This window comes from Lissotriton helveticus, chromosome 2_1 (assembly GCF_964261635.1).
Source record: "Lissotriton helveticus chromosome 2_1, aLisHel1.1, whole genome shotgun sequence".
Taxonomy (NCBI): domain Eukaryota; kingdom Metazoa; phylum Chordata; class Amphibia; order Caudata; family Salamandridae; genus Lissotriton; species Lissotriton helveticus.
In genome coordinates this window covers 1,625,356,639-1,625,371,946 of record NC_136059.1, presented here as the reverse complement: position 1 = coordinate 1,625,371,946, position 15,308 = coordinate 1,625,356,639, and the positions used below count along the sequence as shown (strand labels likewise).

At 42.4% G+C, this 15,308-nt stretch overlaps 1 protein-coding gene across 1 annotated transcript in view; it reads right to left on the bottom strand.

The window, feature by feature from the left end:
• The window catches only part of LOC144818808 (protein NipSnap homolog 3A-like), a 289,090-nt gene that overhangs the window by 170,764 nt on the left and 103,018 nt on the right, over window positions 1-15,308 (bottom strand). The window contains exon 3 of the mRNA XM_078676578.1: window positions 13,104-13,259. Coding sequence (XP_078532704.1) covers window positions 13,104-13,259 — 156 coding nt within the window. The remainder of the gene's footprint in view (window positions 1-13,103; window positions 13,260-15,308) is intronic.

Here is a 15,308-nt window from a genome sequence, read left to right as displayed (position 1 = left end):
TTTACGGTGACTTTGGATTCTTATGTAGCTTTTACATATACTACACATCTGTTGACCAGTTGCAACCTGCCACTAGGCTGCAATCTGCATATGGGCCCCAGGGGCAGGAGAGACTAATACAGATGAGAACTCCGGGAATACTTTCTAACTGGCCACACCCAAAGTGGGTGCCCTCTTTGTTGAACCCTTTGATGTGGCGTTGGCCCCATAGTGAGGCTAATGCCGGTACAGTAACAACACACTTTCAGGGACTTTGTCCACCTCCTCCCTTTCAACCAGGTGGTGCATCCCCTTTACTCAAGGAATGCATCACAGAGCATAACATCCCTCCCTATCAACTAAGAAACATCATGAAACATACTGGCTAGGGTGGCTCTGGATTTCTGGAACCATTCTTAAACCACATAGTCTCTGGGACGGGTCAGGATTTTGTCGAAAACAATACCGCCCTGGTTTCTGCCTCATGCTGCCCTTCAGTGTTTGGGATTCTTTCTCTCTCTTCCCACCCTGGGCATCTCAAATCCACTGGTGCGCTCTTCCTGGTCACAGCTTTCTCCAATGTACTCACAGCCATTCCCACACCCATGATTTAGTCATTTTGTGGTGCACCTTTGTCACCAGCATCATGCACTCCGCATGGAGCCGGGGAATACTTTTTAACGAATGACATGTTACTCATGACTTCTTCGCCCCCCGCACTTGGTAGTGACCAGTGTTACTTTCTGTTGTACCACTTGCCACCGATGTAGCCTAAAGGGCATTTGGAATTTTCTGCCGGGGTGCTGGTCTTCCACCAGGGCAGTCCAAGCTTGACTCTCTGGCTCCATGGCAAAGGCTGACTTGTGTATTGCGAACTCTTTGTTGATCAATTATGTCCGGTTGGAGGCCAGGGTGGTGAGCGATAACATCCGGAACCATTTTCTCAGGCACTTGGATCGCTGCCTGGTGGCATGAGGTGTTTACCTGTATTCACTCAGAAAGGAGTAGATGGCCCACTCCAGCGGGTGACCACTCGTTTGTTAGATGTGGATGGTTTTGTTTAAAGTCCTCATAAACCATTCCACCTCTCCATTCACTTGTGACCACCTTGTGGATACTTTCCTCTGGTATATGATCAATGACCAGAGATACTCTGCTACCTCTTGCCTTTAAAAGAGAGGGCCATTATCCATGCGAAGCTCCTGCATAATCCTGTGAGTGGCCATGACTTTTTTCCTATTTTTGAAAGATTTTCTGTGCACTTAGATTGTCGATGATCTGTACCTCCGGGATTTGGAGGTAGAGACCACTAAGGTTTGTTGCCTGTCCGGGAGGCTGACAAAATCCATGCTTATGGCTATGGAGTGCAGTGTCCTTCTTCATTCGAAATGGGTGCAGGGGGCTCTGCTTCCAGGGAGCATGACACTATAGACAGCCTTGCACCATAGCCTAAACAACGTATTTAGTCCCGGGAATCAGAATTTGCTACTGAGTCTACTCTTTGTCTTCATGATGCCCTACTGTCCCAAATGGACCTGCTGTACCATTCGGGGAACCAACCTCATTGGGATTACGATTCTTGGACCTCGTAAGAGACATTCTTCCACTCCTCAGCCAGCTTGTGGTAAGTGTTGTAGAGCATCTGCAGTGGCATTTGTGTCTCTCGCATGCATCTGGGCTACTGAGCCTTGAGGAGTTCTCATCTCCCCAAGGTCACCGATTTGAGCGCCAGTTGCAAACAGTGATTACACTTCATGGTTTCTTGGGTGTCTTCTATTGGGACAGGCAAAGGGTGAGACCATTCCAACACTAACTTCATACACTCCTCAGTTTATGCTGCTTCCTTTTCTTCCCTGCCTGTTGCAGCTCTAGGATGCCGGGATAATAGTCGGCGGGATTGGATGCACGGGCCGGTACTCGAGTTGGATGATTTCCTGCAATTGAAGCACTCATTTTTCAATGCGTGTGGGGGCGGTTGTGATGAGGTACCCTTAAACAGTGGCATCAAGGGTTTGTGATCCATGTAGACCTGGAATGGGTGCCCATATACATTGAGGTGAAAATGTTAACACTCAGTGCACCGCAATATCCTCTCTCCCAATCTGGGAGTACCACTGTTCTTTTGGCATCAGTGCCCAACTGGCATACACCACTGGAGCTCAATTCCAACAGTCTTGTGCTGAGACAAAAGGACAGCCAATACCCACAGAAGTGCTATTGGCTGTGAGGGCTTTGTTCTTTCCTGGGTCAAAGTATATGAGCGTTGTGTCAGCAGACCAGGCTTCTTTTCTGCTCTGGATTGCATCCTCCTGATTGTGTCCCCAGGCCCACAGAGTGGTTGTTTTGGTTAGTTCTCAGAGTGGTTGACTCAAGGTAGCTGAACCCTTGATGAAGTGGCTGCAGTAATTGACCATGCCCAAAAGCTCCGTACTTCTGACACATTGGATGGGGCTGGTGTATCCTGCACATCTCATCTTTGCTGGGATGGGAGCCAATCAGTGCACTGAAAATTGGTATCAGAAGAAGCTGATGGTCATCCTAATGACTTTGCACTTGTCACAGTAAAAAGTGAGGCTGCCTTCCTTCAGGTAGGTAGTACCTGCCACCATCTCCGGTGGCGTTCGTCCGGGGATGTGGCATACACCAGGATATAATCGTTGATATCATGACCGCATCTAGTCCAGTCAGGACTTCCCTTGTCACGTTCTGAAAGACTTCTGTGGCACTGGATATACTAAAGATGACCCATTTATAGCTGCGGAACCAATGTGGGTAGTACAGGTCATGATGTATCAGAGATCAGGGTGTAACATGAGTTGGTGGTATCCAGAGCAGAGGTTCATTTTAGAGAACCCTCCTTCTCCGCTCATTTCCAAGATGACATCATCAACATTGGGTGTCAAGCATTGCTCCCTTTAGATGACTGCGTTTGGGAGGTGCATTTCAACACACAGCCGGACTTCACAAGGCTGTTTTGGCTTCTGGCTGACCACTACGGGTGAGACGCAGGGCATGAGGCCTTCCACCCTTTCGATTAAGTCAGCCTACTCCAGTTTCTGCAGTTCTGCTTCCACCTTTGGCCTGAGGAGGAATGCAATGTGCCAATGCCAGAGTGCTACTGGTTGGACAGATCAGTCAATACGTAGAGAGAGTAGCTTTTCCCAGAGACATCCAATGCTGTTGAATATTTCTTGGAATTCCTGCAGAAGATAGTCAATCGACTTTTCATGTACTCTGAATGTGAACTGAATCAGGCTGAGATGCTCTGCAATGCCATCGCTCAAGAGCATGCCATAACCAGCATTGTCACATCTATTGGGGTGACAGCTTCTCATTGCTTGTGAGATATCATCGCCATGAATTGCCCTGCTATTGACATGAGGTTCTGCTGTCCGTAATGGGGTGAGTAGTAGGGCTGGCTTCAGAGTTGCAAAGACGTCTTTGGCCATGACTTTGAAGGCCTCAGTGTCAATGATGGGGATAACTTCCATGCTTTCTATTCTATTCTGACTGTATTTTGGGGGCTCGTAGCCACCTGTGTGACATGGCCTATCGCTAGGACAGTGTGGACTGTTATGTTGAGGTTCTCTTCGTCTGTGTCTTCATTTTGGTCAAAGTCTGTAGCTCCTAATTCAACATTGTTCTCATTTGTCACCTTTTTTCCTTTTCCAGATTGGCTGGATCTGCAGCCCTTTACGAGGTGGTGTAGCTTGCCACAGACTGTGCACTTTTTACCATGCACAGTCAGACTGGCGATGTGGCAGGGTTCTACGGGAATAGACTTCCTTTATCTTTGTACCCTCCAGTGCTTGGAGAGATCATATTGATCAATTCTGCCTTGATGAACTTTTGAATATAGCATACAAGACCAGAGCAATCCGAATGTCCATGAGAACTTGGGTATTTAAGCAAAACTTACAGAGGCGTTCACATGGAACTCATTTATGCAATTTACATTAAGACAGCAAACTAATGGTCAAAATGAAATCAAGAGTCATCAAGCATGTTGTAATTATCTTCAACCATTTCAGTACAATTTATTGTTCATTGAAAAATGTAACTATATAGACCTAATTAGAGAATCAGTGAAAAGTGCACATTAATCCCAAGTGGCATACTGTAACAAAGAGAGTTGTGAAACAGTTTGTATGGTACAGGTATATTGGTATTAGCAAACAGTGATATATACAATATCTCTCTCCGAAAAAAACCAGAAACACCAAGTTGAATTCAAACAGCATTCTGATAAACAATGGCTTGTCTGCAGAGGTGTAAACGGCATTTTGACCCAACTGAGATCTATGAGGGTCTCTACAGGTCTGAGGGTGACCTGGGGAACGGACGGCAAAACATAGATATTGGTAGTGAGATTAGATCTCATATAGCTGGGATGAACTAATTGGGAACACAATGGTATTACAAATGCACTGTAGCATATAACTCTTGTCAATCAATCAAATAGGACTTATAAAGCAAGGCTAATCTTCCGTGAGAGTATCCAGGCACTGAGAGCCCTGCTGCTAGGGACAGATCAGTTGAACCTTGTAGTATGGTAGATGGAACAGCTGTAATTGTCTGGTTAAATAGTCCATCCACCAAACTCTAAATAAGGCCCTTACTATCTAGTAATTGTGCTTGGAAGTTACCGGATCTGCAGTGGACTGTGTTAACAGTCTGCAGATAAAGTTTAGGTATGAAGACTCTTTGTCTTCAAAGAAGACACACTGAAGGCAGTGGGTGCAGCATTGTATTCTACCTGGTGATAGGTCTGGTCATCCTAACTGTGAGGTTAGACCTTATATACTCCCAAATTCTAATCTCCCTACTCAGGTACTTGGATGTGGGTGTCCGCTCTTGATTATTACACAAATAATTATTTTTAAAGCGGTTCCCAGTGTCGAAAAGTAGCATCGGTGAGACAGAGTTATACATCACCAGTATATGGTTGGATGGCCATTTATGCTGCTATTCATGTATGTGTTTTACTACAGATGTTCACAAATCTTTCAGCAAGAGTTTATTTCTAGGCCTTCAAGTCTGATACAACATGTATTGAATTCATCTCAGTGACAATCCCTCAAGTATATATTTTTATTCAGTATATAATCACATACGATTAAGTCTTCTTGGTTTTAAAGTAGCACCTTCAAGCACATGTATGCTTTATAAAATATTCACATTCATCACACAGTTCAATATATTCTACCAACCCTCCAAAAACATTTTGCATTCTTCATCTCAGTAACATAACAAAATCAGCCTCTAAAGAAGTACTTTTCTTTGCAGGAGTTAGGGCCTTACTCAAGGAAATTTCAGAGGAATTGTAGTTAATGTTGTCTTTAAAGGGGTCAGGGAGAGTGTGCCCCTCTTGCAATCTTCATAGCCCTGCCATGTTCGCTGCTCAAACTATGGAGTGACACTGGGGGTGGCCATAGGTCTTGCATTTTTCAGGTTTGTCCTGCAGTTATGGCTCCTATTCTGCTGCACAGAGGCATTGCAGGATGCCATTCCTTAATCTTTCAGACCTTTATGAGCTTAAAAACAAGTGCCTGTCGGTGGCTGAGAGGGAGGACTTGCAACACAGGATGGGTCCTGCATAAAGCAACCTCAGGAGCAGGTTCCACTTTACAAATGCAAATATAGCCGCCTGCCATTAAAGAGCCCTGAATGTGGGAATTAAAACAATGCTGGGATCCTGTACTGGGAATGCGTGTTTAGCCTGCATCAAAGCACTTGCACTTTGTCTGATTAGTTTACAGAGCGAAAGCGATAGATAGGATTAATTTCCCATGGTCAAACAAACAGTTTGTTAAAGTAAGAGACCTTTGACTGCAGGACCCTGCTACTTACTCCAATAGCTATAAATGTATCACAATGTTGTATTTAGGTGAATACACCTTGAGACTGAGCACTGTCCACCTCTCCCAAGTAATATGAGGTCCACTTTTTTTTAGCTGCACACTTATTAGCAGTGCAGATTTTACATTCATTCTAAATACAGCCAATTTTGCAAAAAACGAAGCAGAGAAGTAAGTTCTAAAAATGATTGCAACAGAGCACACCTTTTGGCAAGATGGCAGGGCGAGATGAAAGTAAAAGGTATCCACAGCAACCTGTGGTATGGGAAGCACTATGCACTCTTTCACAATAACGTGATTAGTATTTTCGTGTTATTCATCCATGTGTACAATTCAACATAAACATCATAAATTAAACAACCTCTGTTTTATCAAAACTTCAAAGATTCAAAACTGGATGTATTCACAGTCTTTTTGTTCAAGCGTGAAAGCCTTAACCCATTCAAAATAAATGCTTATGAAACAATAATCGTATTTCTTTTCTTCATAGATGATTTATTTCTTCTTGTTCATCAATGATTGCGATAATATGTTCTTCAAACAACTCTCCAAAAGTCAACAAATGATGCCATATCCCAATGCATTTCGGTATGCACCTTCGTCAGGGGAATGCACTATAAATAACAAAAAGTCTTTCTCATGTATATATCCAATACGTACTCTATTTACAATCATACATGCAATGGTTTCATAATTTTTACACTAAAATAGCAACCAGAAGATCTCCTCATGTGATTTCAACATTTGATGTGTATTCAAAAGTCATGCTCACAAAAATTCACCTATCACGATCTAAATAAAAATAGAAATAAAAACCAAAAACGAGCAGTGCAACCCAAAGTCACCATCACCTCGTGCTCACTCATATACTAGCCAAAATAACATGCCAAAAATGACATCATCATATGTGCCACCTAAAACTACCAAATTCCTACCTTTGTTGAACCGATTGAGCAAAAAAAGGGTTGACCACCATCGGGGTCCGTATTATTCCTCTGTTAAAAAACACAGAATTCCGACCTTAGTACTTTGCATGTACTAATTCCTTCCTCATTATATCAGCACAAGCCGGTACTTACTTGGTCACGAAGACCCAAACTTTGATTCGCTGCGACGCTATCTTAGCACTCAGGCTGTATTTCGACCCAGTCGATATCGTAATCTGTAACACAGTCAAGGAGAATGCTCCTTAATATCTATACGGACTACATTGTTGCATAGCGTGTAACTCACGGAGATTGCCGTCATCTTACCTCAATCGGTGTCTGATCGCTCCGCGTTATTCTATGCGTGGTTCTCTCCTACCGCTTTCCCGCTATACCGAACCCTGTGCAGAGACTCCAAAATGTGGCGTCTGACATCATACCGCTATGGACATCAAAAACGGACTGCCAGTATATACAACCTAATCCAAAATGGCCCCCATATCTTTTTACTCGCATGAAACGCGGGTCAACTATTTCAATTGAAAGAGCATAAATGAAACTAAACTCATGTTGCTACAGAAAAACATGCTCTCACTACCTATTATTACGTGACCCAATGTTCATAACAAAAAATTCTCATGACAAAAATTCTCATAACAAAAAACGTGAGGTTTTGTGAGCGTGAATATAAATACCACCTAAATCACATGTACACACAGGCATATTAGGTGCAGCCACTTATTGCATTATTTACAAAAAACAGATCATTTCAATTTTATCATTGAGCCCATAGGGTGTCAGCGTCCTAAGGGACTTAATCCAATATGTTTCTCTTTGTGCCAGCATTCTGTTTATGTCAACATGTGGTTGTTCCACCAATCGTTCTAGTACAGTGAATTTCAATTGCGGTATTGAATGCCCTTTCTCCTGCCAATGTGCAGCTAAACATGATTTCATGTTTTTAGTACGTATCATACTTTTATGTTCGGTCATCCGAACCTTCACCTTCCTGCTGGTACGTCCTTTCAGAAAGCTGACAGAGAATACATCAGAGGAGAGTTTAGCCACAGACCAAGACACTTTACCCACACGTCCCTCAGTAGAAGCAACCACAGCTGGTGCACATGTAGAGAGCAGGGCAAGTAACCAGGGTAGGCAGCCTTTTTTAGAGGGGGGCCACAGTTCCAATCACCCACCGGATGTACAACCCACCCAAAGTGGCACAAGCGAACAAGGAGGGGACAAGGCAAAAAAGCAAGACGCAGTAAGACGCAATCCAAAGAGGACCTAATTATGAACATTTCAGACACAGTGCTAACTCCCATACAAACAGCAGTTTTAAATAAGGTCATGTCGTTTGTGCCGACATACCAAAGTAATGATCTTGAGACTGAAGTTTCCTTTTTTAAATTTATGAGGAAGTTGAGACTGAGATGGTTTTTTCATCAAATAACTACAGAGAATTCAGAACCTTTGACAGACACGGTAGCAACTAAGAAATTCAAACCTAAAAGCACATTCATGTCACCCATGACGCATAAAGCTCTAGACCTTTTTGAGACACTAGTAAAGAAAGATCTAGCTGAATTAAAATATCATAGGCAAACTAAAAGAAATTTGACTAGACAAGAAACGCTGGCACTTAATGAATTGGCCTCGAATAAGTCACTGACCATAGTATCTGCAGACAAAGGCGGAGCACTAGTAGTGCTCAATACTGCCTATTACCATCAGAAAGTAGAGCAACATGTGAAAGACACCAACACCTACATTCAGTTAGAAATGGACCCTACAATGGAGTTTCAGACAATTCTATCAGAAATCTTAAAAAGAGCCTGTGAACTGGGTAGGATTGATGAACAAACTAAAAGATATTTGACTACGAATCACCCTCAAAGGCCGTATATATATATATGCTGCCGAAGATGCACAAAGACCCGGCAGACCCACCATTTCGACCTATTGTGTCGGGACGTGGGTCGTTACATGAACCAGTGGGGAGATATTTAGACCATTTTATGCAACCTTTGGTGCAACAATGGTCGACTTTTGTACAAGATACAACAGACTGTCTACGGAAATTACAAAGTGTGCCTATTGCAGACAATGAGGAAGTGTGGTTGTGCACGGTGGATGTTTCAGCCTTGTACACTTCAATCCCACATATGGAAGGTTTGGAGGCAGCGGAGTGGATGCTGTTGAGACATGAGTATGAGGAGGGGCACAACATCTTTTTGCTAGAGTTACTGCAATTTTGTCTATACCATGGGTACTTTGAATGGCAGAACTGTTTCTTTTTACAAAAGACGGGTACCTCAATGGGGTTTACCGGGGCACCTACATATGCCAATATGTTTATGTCCAAATTTGAAGATGAGCATATACTACGGAATGAAAACTGGCAGCAGCATCTAGCACTATATCTCAGGTATATCGATGATATACTAGTTGTATGGAAGGGTCCAGAAGAAAAGTTAAGAGCACAACTCCATGAATTGAATAACTGTCATGCTTTTATCAAATTCACTCACACCATCAGTTCGGAACAAATAAGCTATCTAGACATCATGATCAAAAGAAAGGGGAATATACTAGTGACAAGTGTATTCAAGAAGCCAACGGACAGAAACAATGCCTTACATTTTGGTAGCTTTCATCCAGAATCACTGAAAATACACCTACCACTGTCACAATTCATCAGGGCAAGAAGAATTTGTTCAGATGAAAAGCAAGGGTTTGAGACTATCACCAGAATGCGCACAGAGTATCAGACAAGGGGGTATCCAGACAATATCCTTGAACAAGCTGAGATTAGAGCAAAAACCATGCCCAGATCTACGATGTTGGAAAAAAGAGAAAGGAGTGGAAACAAGAGGGAAGTTTATGTGCAAAAATTTTCCACAGCCACAGCGGCCATAAAAAAGTGTGTAAATAAGCGTTGGGAAATAATTGAGCAAGAACCTGACTTTAAACAGGTATTTTTGGACAAACCTCTTTTTGCACACTCAAGGTCCAGGAACATTAAGGAATATCTGAAGGATCGTAAAGTAGCAAGATCAGATGTAGGTCAGAAAGGCATGAGAAAGTGTTTAAACTGTGGGCATTGTGGGAATGTATTGGTAGGTAATTCTTTTTCTCACCCTCAAACAGGCAAAAACATTACCCTGAAACACACGTCAGATTGCAATTCAAGTGTTCTAATATATGCAATCAAATGCCCATGTGGTTTGGTCTATGTTGGACGTACCAGCAGGAAGGTGAAGGTTCGGATGACCGAACATAAAAGTATGATACGTACTAAAAACATGAAATCATGTTTAGCTGCACATTGGCAGGAGAAAGGGCATTCAATACCGCAATTGAAATTCACTGTACTAGAACGATTGGTGGAACAACCACATGTTGACATAAACAGAATGCTGGCACAAAGAGAAACATATTGGATTAAGTCCCTTAGGACGCTGACACCCTATGGGCTCAATGATAAAATTGAAATGATCTGTTTTTTGTAAATAATGCAATAAGTGGCTGCACCTAATATGCCTGTGTGTACATGTGATTTAGGTGGTATTTATATTCACGCTCACAAAACCTCACGTTTTTTGTTATGAGAATTTTTGTCATGAGAATTTTTTGTTATGAACATTGGGTCACATAATAATAGGTAGTGAGAGCATGTTTTTCTGTAGCAACATGAGTTTAGTTTCATTTATGCTCTTTCAATTGAAATAGTTGACCCGCGTTTCATGCGAGTAAAAAGATATGGGGGCCATTTTGGATTAGGTTGTATATACTGGCAGTCCGTTTTTGATGTCCATAGCGGTATGACGTCAGACGCCACATTTTGGAGTCTCTGCACAGGGTTCGGTATAGCGGGAAAGCGGTAGGAGAGAACCACGCATAGAATAACGCGGAGCGATCAGACACCGATTGAGGTAAGATGACGGCAATCTCCGTGAGTTACACGCTATGCAACAATGTAGTCCGTATAGATATTAAGGAGTATTCTCCTTGACTGTGTTACAGATTACGATATCGACTGGGTCGAAATACAGCCTGAGTGCTAAGATAGCGTCGCAGCGAATCAAAGTTTGGGTCTTCGTGACCAAGTAAGTACCGGCTTGTGCTGATATAATGAGGAAGGAATTAGTACATGCAAAGTACTAAGGTCGGAATTCTGTGTTTTTTAACAGAGGAATAATACGGACCCCGATGGTGGTCAACCCTTTTTTTGCTCAATCGGTTCAACAAAGGTAGGAATTTGGTAGTTTTAGGTGGCACATATGATGATGTCATTTTTGGCATGTTATTTTGGCTAGTATATGAGTGAGCACGAGGTGATGGTGACTTTGGGTTGCACTGCTCGTTTTTGGTTTTTATTTCTATTTTAATTTAGATGGTGATAGGTGAATTTTTGTGAGCATGACTTTTGAATACACATCAAATGTTGAAATCACATGAGGAGATCTTCTGGTTGCTATTTTAGTGTAAAAATTATGAAACCATTGCATGTATGATTGTAAATAGAGTACGTATTGGATATATACATGAGAAAGACTTTTTGTTATTTATAGTGCATTCCCCTGACGAAGGTGCATACCGAAATGCATTGGGATATGGCATCATTTGTTGACTTTTGGAGAGTTGTTTGAAGAACATATTATCGCAATCATTGATGAACAAGAAGAAATAAATCATCTATGAAGAAAAGAAATACGATTATTGTTTCATAAGCATTTATTTTGAATGGGTTAAGGCTTTCACGCTTGAACAAAAAGACTGTGAATACATTCAGTTTTGAATCTTTGAAGTTTTGATAAAACAGAGGTTGTTTAATTTATGATGTTTATGTTGAATTGTACACATGGATGAATAACACGAAAATACTAATCACGTTATTGTGAAAGAGTGCATAGTGCTTCCCATACCACAGGTTGCTGTGGATACCTTTTATTTTTAGCAACTTGACTAGGAGCTAGTCAAGATATGGGTTAGCACCAGATACAATTTGTTTAAAGAGTTAATGAGTTGCATTGTTAAAATAGGAGTGCATATCGCTATACATTGTTCGTAAAAGGGCGAGATGAAAGGCCACATCTCCTGGTTCCACAGTTTCCAGCTAGTGGGGTGGCAGTACTTATTATGGCAAGGCCGAGAGGAGTTGGCGGTCGATCTCCAATCTGGGGAACCGGTTTCGAGTCTCGACAATGACGCTGAACATCCTGTGATTCTGGGCAAATCACTTAATCTCCCCGTGCCCAACAAAAAATAAATAAAGGAATGTGTCCTCAAGTAATTCAACTGGGGCTATGTAAAAGGTCTCTGATACCCGATTCGGTTCAAGTTCGCGTTATATAAAACTCTGTAAAAAAAAAAAAAAAGGCCAACAGGCAATAGTGACAGAATATAACAGACATCAGACCATCATGGTCACATGAGGACTTCCAGCCTTGAGGAGGAACACACAGCGGGATAGGAAAGCCGTCAAAATTGCTTAGTGCACGAAAAAGCAACTATCATGACCTTGCTATGACCTCAAGATCTGCCTTCATTACCATGCCCAATGCTGCCGGACTGTCCCTAGTAAATATGATCAATCGATGGATAACATAGCGCCACTTATCGGTAGTTAAAACCACTAGTTTTATTTTATGGTCCCCTTGTGGGCACTGCCCACTCTAGAAATAATGCCTAGAGGTGAAACTGGCTGTATTGTGGTTGGCGGGAGAGGTTGCGCGTGTGCAACGAACCGCACAAGATCGTGTGCATTAGCTATGGAATTTAATCCACGTGTCCTCGCTCCCATTTATCCTGCACGTTGCATCTGACGTAAGAGGTGCCTGAATGCTCCTGATGCATCCAGAATGTGACAGACGCTACACTACAGGAACCACATTTTGCAAGAGGTCTCCCATTTTTCAATTTTCCCGCCACAATCTAAAATCGTTGTGCCGCCAGGGCCAGCAACAGCACATTTCTACCTACACAGAACACACAAAATACTTACTAAGTCGTGTTCTTGGGGTGAAGTAATTAAGAGCCAACAGCTGAAATCTTTGTGTAGCAGATAAGAGGTTATTTATGACGGTAGTTTTTTATGCTCATAATAATACTGGCAATACATTCTATGTAAAATGTTATATATTTCCAAGTAGGATAGCAAGAATGCAGGGTGCCATGGCGCACGTAAGGAAGATTTCCCCTTTGCCTGCTGTTGGGTTAGTAAAATACAGCGCTTTCAGGGTTCGAGCGGTCCATTAGGGCTCTGTGACCCGGTGCCACTGCCCCTGCTGCACCAATTTACTTTATTAAATTTAATAAGTTAGCTGGTCATACTCACCCTGCTCTTCGTTCTTGTCTAGCTGGCACCAGGGCACCAGGTAAGCAATCTCAACATCCATTTTGTCGAGCATTGGAGTTAACACCGCCATGGTGTCCTGCCAGTCCTTGTCAAGTGGCAGAGCTGAGCGAACTCGTTTTCGGTGGGCAAAACTGTCTGTTAAGGAGAGTACAACAAAAATATAAGACAGCAGCAGCTACCAATATATTAGTTCCAGTCCTACAGAGAGCAAGGTACAGCGTAAGTTCACAGAACAAATGATCCAACTAGCTCTCAATTTTCTAAGGCAAACCATTATTCACATAATGAATTAATTCAAAATGTACTTCTGTTCAAAATGCACAAACGAGCAATACAGCACAGCAGTAAAGATAACGGATTTGCACAAATGACAAAACGTGCTATGTATAAGAAAAAATAATTAAGGTAAAAAACTCAAACAGGTATAGTCAGAAGAAAATCTTTATACCAGGCATAACTATGAAAAGTGTGAAGATGTGGTGCAGATGTTTCATTTGAGATAAAACACTGGCTTAATTCCCTTTGTGCCCCTTGGCAATGCAACAGCTCTGTCCAGCAACTACCAAAATACTGTTTTAGGTCTTGACCACAACAGCTCTTCCAGTCTGTTGGACAGACCTAATGTTTCCAGTATACACAGAGTAGACTTTGGGTCAGCCCATTGCTCCTGATTGGATGGGTTTGTTTTCTATCTCAGTTGCGTTCTCCCTATTCTTTTGTTTGTCCTGCCCTGGGGCATTTTGGTCTCACAGTGCTCTGACTGGTTGATTTCTATACTTCACTACTGACATTGCTTTCATTCAGGGAAATACCTTTTTATTTTGCTTTCAGAACTACATCGTTGTGCATGTTCTTTCTTCCTCGCTCTCACATGCAGGCCCGGTTCTAGAGGGTGGACCGGGTGGGCCAGGCTCACCCAAACATGAGCCTGGCCCATCCAAACATGAACCTTGGCCCTGGCAGTGACATCAGCAAGGCCAACAGAAAATGGCCACTGCAATTTAAAACGTTCTCTGAACGTTATTTTCCTTCTTTCTTGAGGAGTTGCCTGATTGGGCCTGGGCTCGCTCCCCCAATCACGTATCTGCATCTCCTATTAGAAAGGTGGGCTATGGCCCTGCCCACTCGTGCACATACAATAGGGGCACTGCAAAGGTGACAAATCCTTTCGTTGGCTCTGGATTTGTTTACCATCCTGCTGCGTGGATATTTCATTCTTTTCAGCGCTGGTGAAGAGGAGTTTGTTTATGCGGGTTCATTTTCCTGACCCTTTGAGCTCCTTATCAGATAAGGCTCTGACACAGTTTGTAAAGAGCAGGTAAGAAAATGTGTGGCTATAGTTGCGTTTTTTTTCATCTGTGAGCAAGACATACTTTGCGTGCTGTGTATATTTTATTTAAATCATTTGTTTAAATCGTTAGTATCATTATCAAGACTTGTTCTGCCAAGAAGGCACTACAACTATTAAAATGTCCAGATAACTCTGGGGATTAATGATCCTGCTGGACAGCAATCTTTTGTCGTATTGTAGTTTTTAAATGCAGAAAAACTGTAGTTAACGTGGATAGCTCAGTGGGTTACTTCACAGAGATCTTTTGATTACTTGCAGTTCAGAAGTTACAATCCTAACATAGGACAGTGGCCTATGGACTGTCATCAAAGACCTGCATTCAAACCAGAATGGTATAATTAGATTTTGTTTTGTATTGCTAGTTAGTTCACATTTTCCCAGTCTTTCATAATTCTAATGTTTCAATAAAGAGTTTGTTTGGGCATTATACATTGTAATCAGTAAAGCCAACCCCCAACCACTGGGGTATTCTTTCCATCCTGTGTTTGTGCTTCTCCAGACCTAACCCTATTACAACATATTGCCCAGCAGTATGGATGACATGTGATTCCTACACCTGGTAATCCTCATTAGCTTATGTGACATTCCCTATAGGATGATTTACATACTTGTACGAGTCTCAGCATAATGTGAGCGTGATGTAAAGTACTGTGACACCCTACACTACGAGTAGCTCTAGGCAACAAATAAAATGCATATGAGGGGCTACAGAGAGATCATGGGCACTGTTGGAGGGTGGCTATGAGGGAATCTGAGGGGGACATCATGGGGGAGGGGCTATGGAGCGCTGAGGGGCACTGGTGGAGGGTGGCAATGAGGGAATCTGAGGAGGA